The sequence below is a fragment of the Coregonus lavaretus genome (assembly GCF_964263955.1).
Source record: "Coregonus lavaretus genome assembly, chromosome: 30".
NCBI lineage: Eukaryota > Metazoa > Chordata > Actinopteri > Salmoniformes > Salmonidae > Coregonus > Coregonus lavaretus.
In genome coordinates, this window is record NC_140017.1 from 31,088,417 (window position 1) to 31,105,895 (window position 17,479).

The 17,479-nt window shown below is 42.7% G+C and overlaps 2 protein-coding genes across 2 annotated transcripts in view; one reads left to right on the forward strand and one right to left on the reverse strand.

The window, feature by feature from the left end:
* The window catches only part of nlk2 (nemo-like kinase, type 2), a 104,574-nt gene extending 102,498 nt beyond the window's left edge, over positions 1-2,076 (reverse strand). Inside the window, exon 1 of the mRNA XM_084148470.1 lies at positions 445-2,076. Coding sequence (XP_084004596.1) covers positions 445-905 — 461 coding nt within the window. The 5' untranslated portion in view covers positions 906-2,076. The remainder of the gene's footprint in view (positions 1-444) is intronic.
* A 7,544-nt stretch (positions 2,077-9,620) lies between these two features.
* On the forward strand, positions 9,621-16,697 carry nufip2 (nuclear FMR1 interacting protein 2). The gene is made up of 4 exons (XM_084148605.1): positions 9,621-9,850; positions 11,582-13,282; positions 13,421-13,453; positions 13,581-16,697. The coding sequence occupies exons 1-4, from the start codon at positions 9,715-9,717 to the stop codon at positions 13,643-13,645; spliced, it is 1,935 nt and encodes a 644-aa protein (XP_084004731.1). The 5' UTR covers positions 9,621-9,714; the 3' UTR covers positions 13,646-16,697.
* The last annotated feature ends 782 nt before the right edge of the window (positions 16,698-17,479 follow it).

Sequence of the window (17,479 nt, forward strand, 5' to 3'; positions counted from 1 at the left end):
ACAGTTTTTCGGTTAAGTCTGGGGATGTTACCACAAGGACAGGTCCCTGGAGCAGAGAGCCGTGTATCAAAAGCCATTTACCCGCCACCTTCACACTCACATTTCGCACCTCAACCTTAGAAAATAAATAGGCTTTATAAGCTCCTGCACAGTACATAAACAGGCCTCAGTTTTGAGGATTGCCAGAGATAGGGGATGTGAGTTCAGTCTCACTTCTGAAGATTTTTGGCCTGTGCTTCCACCACATGGGGAACCAAAATGTTGAATATCTGTAACTGTTACTGACATAATCACAACATAGGCCTACATATTGATTCATACCTAACTTTGTAGCCTACTAAACAAAGGTCAGGTCACATGCACACGGCCTGCTTAGAGAGAGCCACGACATCACACATTCTTCGACTCATCCAGCAGGCAGGTAAACATATTTGTAACACTTACCAGACCACCCCAAAAGCTCCATAGCCGATAGGTCTGTCGGGCTCTATGTCCAACTGCGGCTGTAAGTGGTGTGAGTGTTGATGATGGTGGTGGTGAGCTTTGACAGCCGCAGCTTGAACTTGGGCAGGTGCGGCAGCCGCTGCCGGGCCGGGAGCTTGTCCAGGAGCTGGCGAGGGAAAGTATGGTTGCTGCTGGCTCGGGTTCAACATTACCGCGGCAGCGGCAGCGGCTGCAGCTGCTGCTGTAGAAGCGTGTTGTTGTACAGGGTGGACAGCGGCGGCAGATCCGGGGTGTTGCAAGTGATGCTGGCCCGGGTGGTGATGGTGGTGGAGATGGGGAGGTGGGAGATGCGGTAGTTGGTGGTGATGGTGCGGGTGATGGGCAGCAACTGCCGAGGCGCCACCGTTGTATGCAGCCATCATTTTTGCGGCATTGGCTGCCGTTGTTCCGCACAGAGCCATTCACTCAATAACAATCAAAAAGAAAGGAAATGGAGGGAAATATCCGTGAAAATGTGCGGTTTATTTTACGCGAAAATAATATCCCAGGTGAAGGTAGGCTATGGGATTGGGCAGATGGTGTTTAACTGATAATTTGGAAGTGACCCGATGCATAAAATCAAAAACTCTTGAAAAGGTTTGTATTACATAAACATGTCAGCTATAATTCTGAGAGCAACCTCACTCTCCCTAACAGCCTCTTCATTACACGGATCTGACCTACTTCTTGTAATTTAATTTATTTCCACATGCACTGATAGCAGATAGGCTACTAAACTGTTACAATAATTAATATGTAAATGCAGTGCACCTTGTTAAAAAGTGTTAAATAAAAATGCGACAGAAAATAACCCGCACCCCCCACAATAAATAAATTATCCGCGGCCCTAGATCTCCCTCATGTTGGAAGTGGCGTTCCCCTCTCCACTGAAGAAACTCGGTCAATTTCCCCTAATTGATATGAAAAGGGAAACCGATATGTATCACATGGGAAATAGCACAGCATTCATCTTTCAAATGTACTCAAGTTTGCCATATCGTCTGGTCCACCACCGCCGTTGTTCCCACCGCCTTTGCTGCATGCAGTTTGCAGAAGTTATTCGGCTTTAGGTCAAGCTACAGTTGCTAGCTTGATAGCCACTTGTATTCGGCGTTGCAAGAACAGTATGGGAGACTTCAAATGTTCCGCATATAACAACAATTCCCATATTATGTAGCAATAGACTGCAAGAACAAATAGACCCAAGCAAAGCGAGAACGCGACAGAGACGTGAGATACAATGTTTCCGTTTACGACGTCTTGTAGAAATAGGCTACGGACCGTTGTCCTCCCTCAGATGTCACAATTCCCGTAACCCCAGACTCCAGAAATCCAAATCATGTTGATAAAATGAGCTCTTTTTTTTTCCTGGAACGAGGAAAACTAATTCTTCCGACAGCGCAGTCAACTTATTTTCCCCATTGGATCCCGTGTGTTCAGCTTGTTCCTTACGCAGCACACATATAAATCCGTTAAAGGAAAATATGAATAAAAACAAAAAATATCAAAAAGTCCCTTGTATTTAGAAAACAAGCGGCCAATGTTCACTCCCTCCAGCCGGATGGTGCTGCCCAGACCTAGGAAGAAACAAGCACAGCCATAGTGCCCGACCAGTCAGTGATGGAAGGATGTGGCTCCAATCAAAAGACGAGTCTGACGTTTTTTATGTTGTTTAGCCAATCAGTTGGATCGAGACAGCAACCGAGAAATTACCACAAAAGTCAAAGCCTGTGACACTGGAAACTACCGCCATTGTGGAGATCTAGACTTGTAGGTCGCAGTGAAATATGAATGGAACAGTTGAATCAGAATGGAGAACACGAGCTCCAGTTGCTCATAGAGATTACGCGAGGAGCGCGACCCAATCATTATCCTCTCAACAAGAACGTCCTCTTTTACGCACAGTGATAGACATGGGATATAACCAATAACTCCTTACGTCTCTTCATATATCGCAAGGGTTATGAAAAGGGCATTCAGTAGCCTAGCCTAAATGCTATCTACGCATACACCCCAAAATATCATTCATTATTTCATAGCCTACATGTTGTGATTATAGACACTTAGTAACAGTATTACGCATCAAAATGACGGTCACACAACTTCAGCCAATGCGTTATAGGCTGCCTGTTTAGGCTATTAATGATTTTTAAACTAACTTGGCGTATAATTAACTTTCTACAAACATCTTATAGGCTGAAAATCCCTTTACACTCCCTTCAAAAAAGGTACCTTAATGCAAAGTGTTAGTCCTAGCATAATCATTCCTAAAAGACAATAGCATAACAACAAATAAAATCTAAATAAAGTGTAACTATCACATCCCTGCAGAAAAATCCAGGTGCATTGCTTTGAGAGATTCTGAACATCATAGTCTGACAGGTACAAGCGAGCAGTCATAGACACCTGCAGTCCAAGTAAATATGTCAAACATATCTAATTAAATATTGCCACTAATTCATCCCATGCATTTCACGTTTGAAAGAAGAACGCCATCCTATAAAATGTATTCCTATGGATGACTGAGACATGCTCTATATTCACTAGAACTCTGTGTCTGGGGAGTAGTCTTACTATAGTCTCTCTCTCTCTCTCTCTCTCTCAAAAATGTATGCACTCACTAACTGTAAATCGCTCTGGATAAGAGCGTCTGCTAAATGACTAAAATGTAAAATGAGAAGGCTTACTATAGTCTCTCTCTGTGTCTGGGGTGTAGGCTTACTATAGGCTCCCTCTCAAGACTGGATAATCCCTCTGAGAGAAAGATACCCTACAAGGATGTTCCACCCAGATTATTCATTAACCTCATTTTATGGACACCAGGAAAATAATCTAAAAATGGAGAAGGTAACAACCTGGATAGTTAGCAACTCAATATTTAGGTTTGTTTACGTGGCTACAGTGTCAATCGGCCTATTGCTAATTAAGCCCAGTCGTTCAGTATCTCCCACCTCAATACAGGGCCTCTATGTCTGGCTGGGCCCAATTAAGATATAGAATTCTTTGATTTTCTAAAGAAAAGTATTACATAATTATTGAAAATCTGTCTCCAACTATATTTTTTACTGCGGGGATGTCCTCTGGCCTCTACAGCAGAGCTGAGTGACCCAGCTATGAGGACTCTAATGGGGAGCAACCACCCAATTAGTTTGCAACATGGACATACAGTGCTGCTGGAGGCATAGGAGAGGAGGGGGTGGGGGTCACAGCACAGGAATACTGGGGGGAATGTGCCTGGGAGAGTGGAGGCTACCATAGCTTTTAATTGGAGCAGAAAACAGATCATGATAAAAATGAAATATTGGAGAGGATGGCGAAAGGAGACAAATATGCCTCATTGCTGACCAGTCCAATAAATAAACTTTCAGTTATATTAGTGCTGTCTTGGGGCATCAGGTAATGCTGCTCTCATTTAGACTTACCACACACAGCTCTGCCAAAATGTTACAATTGTGAAAAGTGGTGATATACTGTACTTTCTAAAAAAGGCACTGTACAGATGCCGTATCTTAATTTGATCACTCTGTTGTTGCTGAGAATGTTCCTGTGCCGAAATTCAAATGAGCCTCGTGATTTACATAAATTCTCTCACTTGCTCGCTCAAATGCTAAAGCACCAGATAGACTAAATATCCTACTACCGTTTCCTGCAACGAAACTGGTCAAATGAAGAACCCTTTACATTTAACATTTATGTCATTTAGCAGACACTCTTATCCAGAGCAACTTACAGGAGCAATGAGGGTTAAGTGCCTTGCTCTAGGGCACAGACAGATTTTTCACCTAGTCGGCCAGGGGATTCAAACCAGCGACCTTTCGGTTACTGGGCCAACGCTCTTATTATCCACTAGGCTACCTGCCGACCCCACACCTGCATATCAATAAACAAGATAACATTATAAAATCAAATATATTACAAAGTAAAAATGTGCATTGCTATGAAGACTAAAACCAACATTACCTTCAGAGTTAATGGGGTACAATGGGAGAGTTTCACTGTTCCCCTGTCTTCTCTCTGTCTATCTCTGTGGAAGACAGGTCTATTTAAAGCAGCAGGACATTTCCGTCCAAGTCTGTTTTTAGGAGCTTGCTTTTTTAAGAAACTTCTCAGGAGAGGAAATTAGATATATAACCTGGCCAAATGATGACAATTTCTATCACATTGGAAAATCAGAAGCTCCCCTGTCGCCCATTTCATTTATTAGACGAGTCATTCAAAGGGCCACACTGAAAGTGCATTTTTATGGAAAGTGGGGAAATTGTGGATGCTCAATAAGAGCAGGCTGTATGTGGAAAATATTTGCTGAGGTGTGACTCCATATCTGTATGTGGATGAGATTTGCTGAGGTATCTCCATATCTGTATGTGGACTAACTTTTCTGAGGTGTGACTCCATATCTGTAGGTGGACAAGCTTTGCTGACGTCTGACTCCAGTCTATATCTGTACTGCTCCACTCTTCATCATTTAAATGTTCTCAGAAGAGAAGGGTATCTCGGCCGCAAGCTCTGGGAGTCTGGGACATTGATCCATTCACCACTAATGCATTTCAGAGCTCTCTCTCCTGATGGGTGGAGTAGTAGCATGAGCAGACGCATCGGCCACTGAATGTTTTATAGTAGGATGGCATGCTATTCTTTTGAGATGCAAAAATTGTGAGGCTATGGTAGACCATTGGCTATCGATAGCTTGAGCTTCCTAGATAAATGGGAACAAAAACATCCATCATTTGTGCAATGTGCATAAAGTAACTATTAGCATTTACAATATGAAGAGTATCATCAGTTAAGGACCTTTAAAGGGGCAGTCTTAACAATAATTTGTGTGAGTGTTGAATTCAGAGAGAATTCACATTTTGTATGCATTTAAAAAAGGTGCGGGTGAATTCAAAGTTATTAAAACAGACACCTGTGAAAAGAAGAAGGATGGAATTTCTTGCTAAATTAAACTTGAAAGGATTTACATATAAAATGCAGATAATGGGCGTGAATGGTTTTGCATAATATCAACAAACTCATTTGACTAACAAATCACCTGCAGACATTATTTTATATTGAGATCAACATGTTCTCCAAAGCACACACACATCAGTTCATTGTCCCAGACTTAGGCAAAATATTTTATTTGTGGATTTAATTACTAATGTAACAACATTGAGCGCATTCTAAAACATTAGTCTTTAAAAAACATGATTTATACTGTCGTGACGTGACTTTCATTAATCTGATGACTTATTTATCAAATCAACTAACTATGTTTAATTGTTACCCGATTAAATTAGTAATGTAACAATTAACTCATTAGGATTTCGAGCCCCACAAAATAAGTTGTTTAAAGAGTTACCATCTCCCAAATTAAACTCTAAAAAGGTCTTTACCTATCACATCCATAAAACAGTCAACGTATTAATTCATAACCTCTTATCATATCATTCTGAATGGTCGTAACCCTCTTGGATCCGCAAAAACCCCAGCTTTACTTATGATTCAATACGGTTTAATCATTTATTTACTAGATAACCAAATAATAACACAGAATTAACATACACACTTAATACATGATAAAAAAAAGTCCCTAGCGGACTAACAACAACATGACTGCTTGTTTACCAAAAGAGGGAGAGAGAGAGAGAGAGGTGTAGAGAGAGAGAGACTTATCGTTGATACATTTGGAAACTACTAGTAATCATAATACTTTGCACACAAACCACCGCCCTTGAATGTATTTACGTGTGGATGCCTTTGTTCGTCGTCTATCTCTGTCGAACCCAAGCCCTCTGGGAAAGTTTTTTTTTCGCTGGGTCTTCACTCAGCTCACTTGTAAGGCTCAGATTGTCCACAAGAGGTCACAATGTCCTTCTTCTTAATTGTCCTGGTTTGCAGTGGAGTGTTTCTTTAGAACAGCTACTTAGCTGTACCAGTGATCGTCTGAGAGGGGAGTTCTCCTCTCCAGCTCGTGTGGTTAGTCAGAGTTTGAACCACTTTACATGCACAGCTGCAGCCTGGCGATGTTCGGGTCAAGTCTGGGAGGATCTTCTTCACCTCGTGTTGAGGTTCAACGTTTTCATATTATATGCACAACGTATTGAATGAAAACTTGACAGATAAAGGGGATATACTTTCCAAGTTACAGTATTTTCTTGATACCATTTTTAATGACATCACAAAATAATAAACAATATGACATGATTATTCTTTAGATCCCCACTGAACATTCCCCACATTCTAATCTTATAAATATTGTTCCAGTATTCACTTTTTGGACGTTAGAGTTTTGGGCAGCAAAAGTCTCTGGAGAAAGGACATTCCTTTAGCCAATACTGGAGGGTCAGGAGAGGGTCATCTCCTGCTTAAAATTTACGACCGGGTGTGAGGTGTCAAACTGGCCCTGTGCCCCCCTCCCCTATTCTGTGGATGAGAGAGGGTCTGGTTATTGTCAGCCATTGCCAGGCTGATCTGAGCCCTTGGATCCTCACACAGGACAGTCATGCCAATACTAATTCTCATAAAAGTGGGATTTGCAAGCTGCATAGCCTACGTTTGTATGTTCCCGCTTACTCAAGGACATGCTCACACAATATAAACCAACATGCACGCTTTAATCAACAGACTTTGACCTAAGTCATCCCGAGAATATCTAAAAGCACAGCTGGGGGCAGGGTATTTTCCTGTGAAGAGCCCCTTCATCATGGAACAGCTTGCCAGTCCATGCCCCAGTTTCAGACTCAGTCTCCATTTTTAAATCCCGATAAATCATGTTGCGCTATGGGTAGTGTATAGGTTCATCTCCCACTTTGTCACCCTATAACCACAGATAGAACAATGAGATAGATATTTCACCGGATGTATAAATGTGAAGCATTCGCTTGGCGTTTCCACTCACTACCAATTATGGTAGTGAGAAGAAGCCCAGTGGCCGGCAGTGGAAGAAGATGGAACTAGATGGGTTTTGGCCGACATTCAGCTAATTTTCTCATCAATTAAGCATTTTATCTCAATACAGTTTTCTGTTCCCAAAACTACAATTTGTTATGAACAGAGCGGACTAAGTTTTGTAGACTTTACCCTTTGCTTTGTTTAGAAGGAGTGCAAAGGTGAATTGAGTTATTGCACATGCGCACTTCAGAGTAGGCGTTCCCTAATGGAAATATGCAAATGCAGGCTAGAATGTGCCAATAGGATCTCGCTAGCTCATGCTTGCCTCTGCCCACCTCCTTGCTAGTTCTGCCCACTATGACTCTTTTATTCCCATTTAAAATGACAGGCTGTGGTCTATATTGGTTTAGTTATACAAAATCTTTGCTATAACTCTTTTGTTTTTGAAAGATGGCGGCAGCTTTACACTATTGTGTTGTTTCAGTGTCTTTTCCCCCACCTACTGATAGGTTAGGTTTATTACATTATTTGGGGTACGTAATATCCAGACAATCCACTTACCACATTTGCTCTCCTCCACTCTTCGCAATACTGAGGCATTGGCATTCAGGCCAAAGAGTTCAATCTTGGTTTCATCAGACCAGAGAATCTTGCTTCTCATGGTCTGAGAGTCCTTTAGGTGCCTTTTGGCAAACTCCAAGCGGGCTGTCATGTGCCTTTTACTGAGGAGTGGCTTCCGTCTGGCCACTCTACCATAAAGGCCTGATTGGTGGAGTGCTGCAGAGTTGTTTGTGCTTCTGTAAGGTTCTCCCATCTCCACAGAGGAACTCTGGAGCTCTGTCAGGGTGACCATCGGGTTCTTGGTCACCACCCAGACCAAGGCCCTTCTCCCCCGATTGCTCAGTTTGGCCGGGCGGACAGCTCTAGGAAGAGTCTTGGTGGTTCCAAACTTCTTCCATTTAAGAATGATCTTGGGGACCTTCAATGCTGCAGAAATGTTTTGGTACCCTTCCCCAGATCTGTGCCTCGACACAATCCTGTCTCTGCGCTCTACAGACAATTCCTTCGACCTCATGGCTTGGTTTTTGCTCTGACATGCACTGTCAACTGTGGGACCTTATACAGACAGGTGTGTGCCTTTCCAAATCCTGAACAATCAATTGAATTTACCACAGGTGGACTCCAATCAAGTTGTAGAAACATCTCAAGAATGATCAATGGAAACAGGATGCACCTGAGCTCAATTTCGAGTCTCATAGCAAAGTGTCTGAATACCTGTGTAAAGAAGGTATCTGTTTTTCATTTGTAATACATTTGCAAAAGTTTCTAAAAACCTGTTTTCGCTATGTCATAATGGGGTATTGTGTGTAGATTGATGAGATTTTTATTTAATTTAATCCATTTTAGAATAAGGCTGAAAGGTAACAACATGTGGAAAAAGTGAAGGGGTCTGAATACTTTCCCAATGCACTGTATACACTGAGTACACCAAACATTAGGAACACCTTCCTAATATTGAGTTGCTACACATTGGGGCAGGCACTGCCAGTAATGTTATGTGAATAATGATTGTTTTTTCATAGCTAATTTGATTTCTTCATAGCTCCAAACCACAACTTGCAAACTCACTTGGGCAGCTAGTGTGGCAAAGCAACTGACTGTAGAGGAAAGTCGAGTGAAATTGGAGGAGGTGCATCTAGGACAGCCGAAAGTCGGACACGTGGTTTTCCAACAGCAAGGTTGAGATCAACATGGCAGTTTTGCCATTGTTTATAAAAGTTGTTCTTTATCATGTTGAAATAAACATGGTTCCAACCCCCATAGCACACACTCACAAACTGAAATCATACTTGTGTACATTGTACAATCAATCAGTGAGAGAGCGCATGAAGTATCACATGCATTTGTATGTTTCCACTGTATCCATGAATCGCAGCAATGTTTGTTCCTGTTTCAGTCATGTCTTTGGTCACGTTCGCGTGGGTCAAACAAAAACATCCTAATGATTGGATGGCAATAGAGCCTCCCACAATGCAGGCTATGGCTGTAGGATGAAGTTGGGAAAGAGAAACTTGCAGTCAAAACTTCATGACATTTGATCACATTATTTTTGTAAAAACATGTAGGCGCAAGTCGGACAATTGTTAAACCCCATAATGCAACACACTGAAAGGCGGTGACCGATGATGGTGCACCGTCACCGACTTGATCAAAATGATCCGCTCGAACACGCCCAACGGCATCCACGAAATGAAGTCATGGGCGTTGATAGGGCAGACCGAATGTTTCCGCTATGCTACTGGCTAGCTAGTTAGCTTACTAGGGGAGGCTGCCTTCGTGGATTTGCATTACACTTCAATGGATGACCGGACCGATGGATGGGTGTCTGATGGATGTTTGAAGCATGTAGACGAGAGTCGCCCTGGTCCACCGAACGCATGGGTAGAAGATGATCAACACCACCAGTACGAGGAAGCGCAGACGGAGAAAACGGGTCCGAACGTCACTCCATAGTCTACTAGCAACAAACTTTTGAGCAGTCACCGCTAATGACACTAGCCAGCTTGCTGCTAGCTAGGTGACTAGCTAGCTAACTACACAGCTAGCTATTATATCAAAAATGAGCTAGCTCGTTGTCTAATTAGGGGACTTCTAGAGAACGGCGTTGTTAAGGAGTGTCTTGTTCGTGTTTAGTTAGCTAGCTAAAGATTGGTACGGTTAGCTAAGTTAGTGAACGTTGGCTAGCTAGCTAACGACATTATTCGCTGGACATTGACCTTGTGCACTGGCTAATAACCAGCTAGCTAGTTAACTAGCTAGTCCGTTAGCAGCAGTGCCAGACAAATTCTTTAAGAAATGTGCCAGCCAACAAGGCCGATGTAATTACGTGAAACTAACGTTAGTCAGCTGAGTGGCACTTTTGCTAACGTTATCCTTAGCGAACGTTAGCTACATCCGCAATCTCTACACGAACCGGCTTATCTGGAATATTCCGCTAAACGTTTGCTAGTCAGCTATTAACAAGCTCTGGTACACAGTTTAAAAAAAAAAATACCGGTCCTCCAGAATTTGTTTCTTTCTACATTTCTGTAATAGTTATGGTCTGTGTGTTGATATCAATGGTAAACGTGTTTGAATAGCTGTTTTTCAAGTTTAGCGTTTAGTTATCCTTATTTTTGGGCCTGTTGCTCTTGTTTTACATTTACATTTTTGTCATTTAGCAGACGCTCTTATCCAGAGCGACTTACAGTTAGTGAATACATATTTTTTTATACTGGCCCCCCGTGGGAAATGACCCCACAACCCTGGCGTTGCAAACGCCACGCTCTATCAACTGAGCTACATCCCTGCCGGCCATTCCCTCCCCTACCCTGGACGACGCTGGGCCAATTGTGCGCCGCCCATGAGTCTCCCGGTCGCGGCCGGCTGCGACAGAGCCTGGATTCGAACCAGGATCTCTAGTGGCACAGTTAGCACTGCGATGCAGTGCCTTAGACCACTGCGCCACTCAGGAGTCTCTTGTCACTTGAGTCTACTCTGGTATTGGCATAGCCAGCAGATCCGACCCACTTGCTGACAGCTGTACTAGGATCAGAAAGCATTTCTTTGTATATTAAGACACCAAGGAGATATGGCTCAGAAAACGTACTGCAATTCAGGGATGAAAAATGCATTGTACTCCGAATTGTCCCATTATCCCAACTGTTACACCGAGAAGATTAGCAGTCATTAAATCTTCTCAGTGTAACAGTTGGGATAATGGGACAATTCAGAGTACAACGCATTTTTCATCCCTGAATTGAGGTAAGTTTTCTGAGCCATATCTTGTGCTGACTCCTTGGTGTCTTAATATACACAGGAATGCTGTCTGACCCTAGTACAGCTGTAAGCAAGTGGGTCAGATCTGCTGGCTAGCATTGGCAATGACATGTATCTAGTCATGAGGGCCTGACTGTCTCTTTCGAATGTATTCACATTTAATATTGAAAATAAATTTAAACAATACATGAATTAACACTTTCAATATCAGATTTTGCATTGTCTGCAGGAAAATGGCAGGCGCATCAGAGTTTAGCCATACGACTTCATTGGATAGCCTGTATCGTTATGGACATAGAAAAACCAGGCGTGTATTCAGTTGGGTGAAGATTGTTTAACAAATCTAGGCCTGTTGCAAGTATAGTGTATTTGATTGTAGTTGTGTGTTTTCTTGTCATGTCATCAGGTAATGGAAAAATAAATGGAACCCCAGTGGAGAGAGAGGACAACCCTTCTGCCCCTGTTCCTGTGGATGCCCTTCATTACTCGAGCAGCAGACAACTTAAAACTTCTAACTTGAAACCAAAACCTCCTGGGAAGCTCCTCGCCACTCACAGAAAAGGCAGTAGCAATAGCCATTTTAAGAACAGTATGAACTGCAAAAATGACACGCCTTCAGAGTTGAAAACACGTGATAGCAAGAGTGAGTCCATTGCTTTACCAAATGGCGTTGTGCTCCTCAACCCTGGCCTTTATGCTAATGGTTACCCCAGCAAGCCTGGACCAGACAGTGGTGGCAGTGGTTCTGAGAATGGATACATCACTCCCAAAAAACGCTGGGCTCAGCGGAGTGCAATGGCTGAGGAGAGTGTGACTGCTGGGCAGGAGAAGGCTGTGCTACAGGCAGCTATGGTCCCTAACAAACATGAGATGGAGCCTCACACTCCAGAGGCTGCCGAAACCGCAGCAGAATCTCAGTCTCCCACCTCCATCACAGGTGTCCCACCTGTGGTACAGGCCCCTGTGGATCAGGTTGGTGAACTACAGTGTAAGAACTCTGAGGGCAAGGCTGCAGCAGGCTCTGTTAAAAAGCTGGAAGACAGACCGGGCAAAGCCAAGCTTACCTCCACAAAAGAGGACTCATGGACCCTCTTTAAACCACCCCCTGTCTTTCCTGTGGACAATAGTAGTGCTAAGACAGTGCCCAAGATCAGTTATGCAAGTAAAGTGAAAGAGAATCTAAACAAAGCAGCAGCCCAAGCTGCAGGTGACACCTCATTTCCCCAATCCCAGGTGCCAACCAGACTCTCCCAAGTCCCCATGTCTGCTGTCAAAACCATCACCTCCCCTAGCTTCACCAATGGACCCCTATCTGGAGAGGGGAATAGCTGCCCCCTCCCTGCGCCCCTTTTTACCACTACTGTTTGCACTGCCCCAATGCCTGTCTCCCCTCCCCGCAAGTGGGAGAACGAAGCATCCTTGTCCAGCAACGGCACTGATATGTCAGGCGCCCCCTCCATGACTACCAGAGAACTGAGAAAGGCCAGTCTCCTTGTTTATCCCCTGGCCACTTCAAATATGCAACCCGCCCTCCCCAGCGCCCGCCAAGTGGACTCACCTGCCGCTAAGACAAATCCCAAAGCTCTGGTGGACATTTTCCAGAACCAGTGGGGGCTGTCGTTCATCAATGAGCCCAGTGCAGGGCCTGGGGTGGGGCCGGCAGTAGTGGGACAGCCAGCCCGGAAAGGCCAGATCGTGGAGATCACCTTTCAGGGAGGCGGCCCTGCAGCTTTGCCTCTGCAAGTCTCTGCTACCTCCACTCTGAGACCCGACAAGCCCCTCTTCCCAAAGGCTTACGAGCAGGACAAACAGACTATCTCTCAAGCCCCTAGCAGTGTTGGGAAATCAGGCCCTCCCTTGGCTCCTGGCCCTGATGCTGGGCTGGGAGGCCAAGCCCCTCGCCCAGACACTCTGAGGGGTGAGGCTGGGAGTAGAGGTGCCATAGTGTCCTCCTCTTCTAAGGACCCTGGTGCTGAGCTGCCTCTTGCCTCTCCTGCTCATCCTGTGTCTGCTTTGGCCAAGGAGCCCAGCCACCCCAAGGGTTGCGACCCAGGATCTTGTTGGGGGGCGTTCGATCTAAAAGCTGCTGTTATTTATCACACTAAAGGTAGGTAGCTGTTGCATCCGATGTTCATTCACAAAGTTAAATAATTGACCTGCTACAGAAAGAGAATGGTGCATGTAATACTACTGTATTATGAATATCTCACACTGTACTAAACACATTGTTTTTATATTTTTACAGAAATTGAATATATTCAGAATTTACAAAAACAAGGTAAGCTTGTAATTCCTGCCGTATGATTGTGGAGAGATCGTCAAAAACCTGAAAAGCCTCGTCTTTTATATTGGTATAGTATGTCTGAGCTAAGCAAATCTGATGTCTCCTACTTCTCTCCCTCTAGATTCAAAAGGAGTTGTGTTCTATGACCAGTCCAAGGATGGGCCTGTTCAGTTAAGTCATGACTGAGCGCTACGCCCTCTCCTGGCTGCCGCCTCATGAAACGGTGCCCTGGAGGTCACTTAGAACTGCTCCCTCTCCTTTTTGAGACTCACGTTACAGGACTCCTTTGATGTGAGCAGTTTGTGCCGTAGAGGGGACACAGTACAGCAGCACCACAGACAGAGACCACACTGAGCCTCTTACAGGGATGCTGTCATTCGGGAGATTACAGGATGGTTGAACAGTGGGGAAACAAGCTTTTTGACATGAAACGTGTCCACAAGAGTGACTCTTACATTTCTCCCTCAATTTCCATGTTCAGAGACAGGCTTGTTGAGGACATCATGTGGGATGCTCAGTCAGTCACCACCTTGGCATTCTCGCCCCATCTTTGGAATCACAGGATACTGGAGAGAGATGGCCTCTCCTCTCTCAGCCTGTCATGGAAGAGGAAACATTTGATTTCTTTAGGAATTCAAAATGTTCACATTTGAACTGTGAGGTATCACAGATGCGTAATTATGAATTCAGACCGAAACAAATGGGAAATACTTTAACGTTTTAGAATGGTTGCCTTGTAGATGTGAAAACAGTGTGGCGGCAAGAAAAACTAGTTGGGGTTTTCTGCTCGAATTCTAGATTAAAGTAAACCAAATATCATGGGGAGGCTTTTGTAAGCCCCTGCAAAACAAATGTTTTAATTTGGGATTACGGAGGGGTTGGTTCACATGTTATTTTTCCATGTTAACTGAATTACACTAATTAGAAATCCCAGGTCATTGGGTGGACGGATGGAACTTCTTATTTGTGTTCAAGGTTCAAATCATGAGAACATGCATCCCTCTCCCATCGAGGCCTAGTCTGTTGAATTTCAAAGTACGGTCTCAAGTCTTAGGGCTCTGTTAATACCTGACTCTTTTTTGGGATGTTTTTCCTCAGGATGTGTGGTGGTTACCAACACTGCGCAAAGGCTATACTTGCGTACATTTTCTTTTAAGATTTAGGTTTTGGAGTTCTGGCCACTTTTTTTTTTTTTTTTTTTGTCTCATTGGTTTTTGCACAGAATAGACGCTTAGGCAATGTCCACTTTTGTACTGTAGGAACGCTTTAGAATGAGAGATTCACACAGGGCAGTATTTTAACCAGAAATATGCAAATGTTCATGTTACAAGTCTCCTATTGACATCAATGCAGGATTTAGCTGAAATTTAGGACCGATGTCTCAAGTCTGTGTTTCACCTCCATAGGAGAATGACTAAAATGTAAATGTAATGTAAATGAGAATTGTTAAATTCATAGGGAAAGGAATTTTTGGCTTATTTGACCAGGTTAGGCTGCTCATTTCTGTTTAGTTGAGGATTTGTCTCTCTCCCAAGTCCCCATACGTGAATTTAATCAGCCTACATTATGATGACTGATCAGCACTTTAAATGTAGATTATCTATATAATTAAAGCATAATAATAATAATAATAATATGCCATTTAGCAGACGCTTTTATCCAAAGCGACTTACAGTCATGCGTGCATACATATTTTTGTGTATGGCATAACATTTTAGTAATTAACTAAATTAAATGTCTAATATTTATCCCAGCTAACTCTTTGGCTCCTAACAATCACAGCACCTTTTAAATAGGATAGTCTGTTTATGACCTAATACAGTTATTGCCAAAAGTTGTTTGGCAATGTTGATCATTAATGGGGCCAAACTAAGCCAGGGGACATCTTTTGAACATTCTGTTTGTCTATAATAGGGTATTATTTTGGTTTAGCCCTTATTTACTTACACTCTTGTTCAAATTAATTTCATCTGGGGATTGTCAGGCTGCGATCAGTTTTTGCAAACTTTTTTGTTGGTTTCTCCGACTTTGGGTCATGCTTTAGGTAGTCATCAGTGTTTTAATTGTCAGGGTTAATGTGAAAATATGAAAGTCTTTGTATTTGACTGATAATGGCAAATTTATGGCACCTTAATTCCTTTTAGTTTGTGTCCCTCTAAATCGCTATTAAAATATTGGAAAACAATCATATCTCTGACAGTTGAATTGGGAACTAAAATGATACCACAGTGTAGGCATCAGCGACCGGTGTAATAGAACATGCTGAAAAACCCAGTTCAAGGACTGCTGTCTTCTGTAATGACAGGCAAATAGCCTGTGTGTGTGTGTGTGTGCATGATGTTTATCTTCACAAACATGGTCAAGGGTCAACACAAAATACAGGGTGCTTTTTATAACAAGAACATCGGAATTGCATCTGCTTAGTCAAGTATGTCGTCGTCCCCCCCCCGTCCCCCCCCCCGCAAGTTGTGCCATGTCTTGACTGTTCATGCTGTCTTGTATTAAGTTATGTTCGTTTGTTGCTCACTTTTCTTTTCCTGCTGTAGTTATGGTAAGAATTTTAACAAAATTTGTCGCAGTTTATAAATCTATTAAAAATGACAGCTAATTAGCTGAAAGTTCCTGTATTCTTATCTGTGTTATTTAAATAACTTACGGCTGCACACTCAATTAAATATTTATTTACAATAATTGCCCCTTAAATTAAATCAGTTTGAATCATTCATTTTCATATATTAGCGGTTGTTTTTCCTCCTCTTCTCAAGATCTGAGGTTTGAATGGATCAAGAGACACACAAAGCCAGAACTGTATAGAGTAATACTAGTGGACCTAACAGATTCTACAAAATAGAGATGTGTGCAGATTCTACACATGTTGTGAACGCACACCTACAGTGGCTAGACAAGGAAGTGGTATGTGTGTTTGAATCATAGCTCAACACTCCCCTTTACCAATAGAGTGAGTATCAGTGAGCAGGAAGAGGACAGACATGTCTGAAAATAGAGATGTGTGCAGTATGTTGACGGAATATAGAGATGAGGTACTACCTCTTTAACCAGTTACTTTAACATAATTTGATGCTTTATTTTTTTTCTTCTGTTTTCTCTTGCTGTTGGTGTGTCCTGTTAGATGTAATGTATAGAGACTAACATGCTGGAAATTGTGAAACTTAACAGGAGATGAAAATAAGGGAAATAATTTGTTTGACATTGAATTAATAAAACCTTGTTGAAATTATTTGTATGCAGTCAGACATTATTTTGGTAAGGAAGTGAAATATCAGATCAACATCAGAGCTGTGACAATGACCAGACAAAAACACAGCATTATATATATTACAATAGAAAAATATCCACAGCAATCAAAATGCTTTTTTTACTGGATCAATCAATAACAGAAAATAAAGAAATAAAATAAATCGATCTAGTAGTCAAACATTAGGCTACAGAAAATAGTGAGATGTGATACATGAACAATTTGATCGCTTCACCTGTTGATAAGACCAGGGTCAGAATCCATTGAATAATTGTTATAAAGCTGAGTGTCTCTCTCTAAGATTGTGGACACAAGACCAAAGCCCACCTCTTCAACACTCACAGTGAATGAATAACTCAGAACAGAAGGACTATGAGTAGAGTGCTAGGAAACAGTGGTGGCAGTGAAAGTAATACATCAATTTGTGCTGTGTTTAACTGTGTTGTCCCCAGTGGCGATTTTAGCATGTACATTTTGGTGAGGCAAACTCCCCCCCAAAAATGTTATGCATGCAAGCAAAGCCACTACACAACACAACACTAAACAGTACATTCATTGCACAATAACGGTGACAAACGGTGCCCACAAACTGTTAGGGCCGCTTGTCTTTTTCTGAGTTCACAGTTGTCTTGAACTCACTGAAGTCTGAGATTTCCCAGTTCCGAGTTTCCAGTTGTTTTGAACGCGGCAGAAGTCATGCTGGATTGACAGCATGGCCAATGTATTCAACCTTTTCTGGCCCATGATGTTGCGTGTGACTGTTT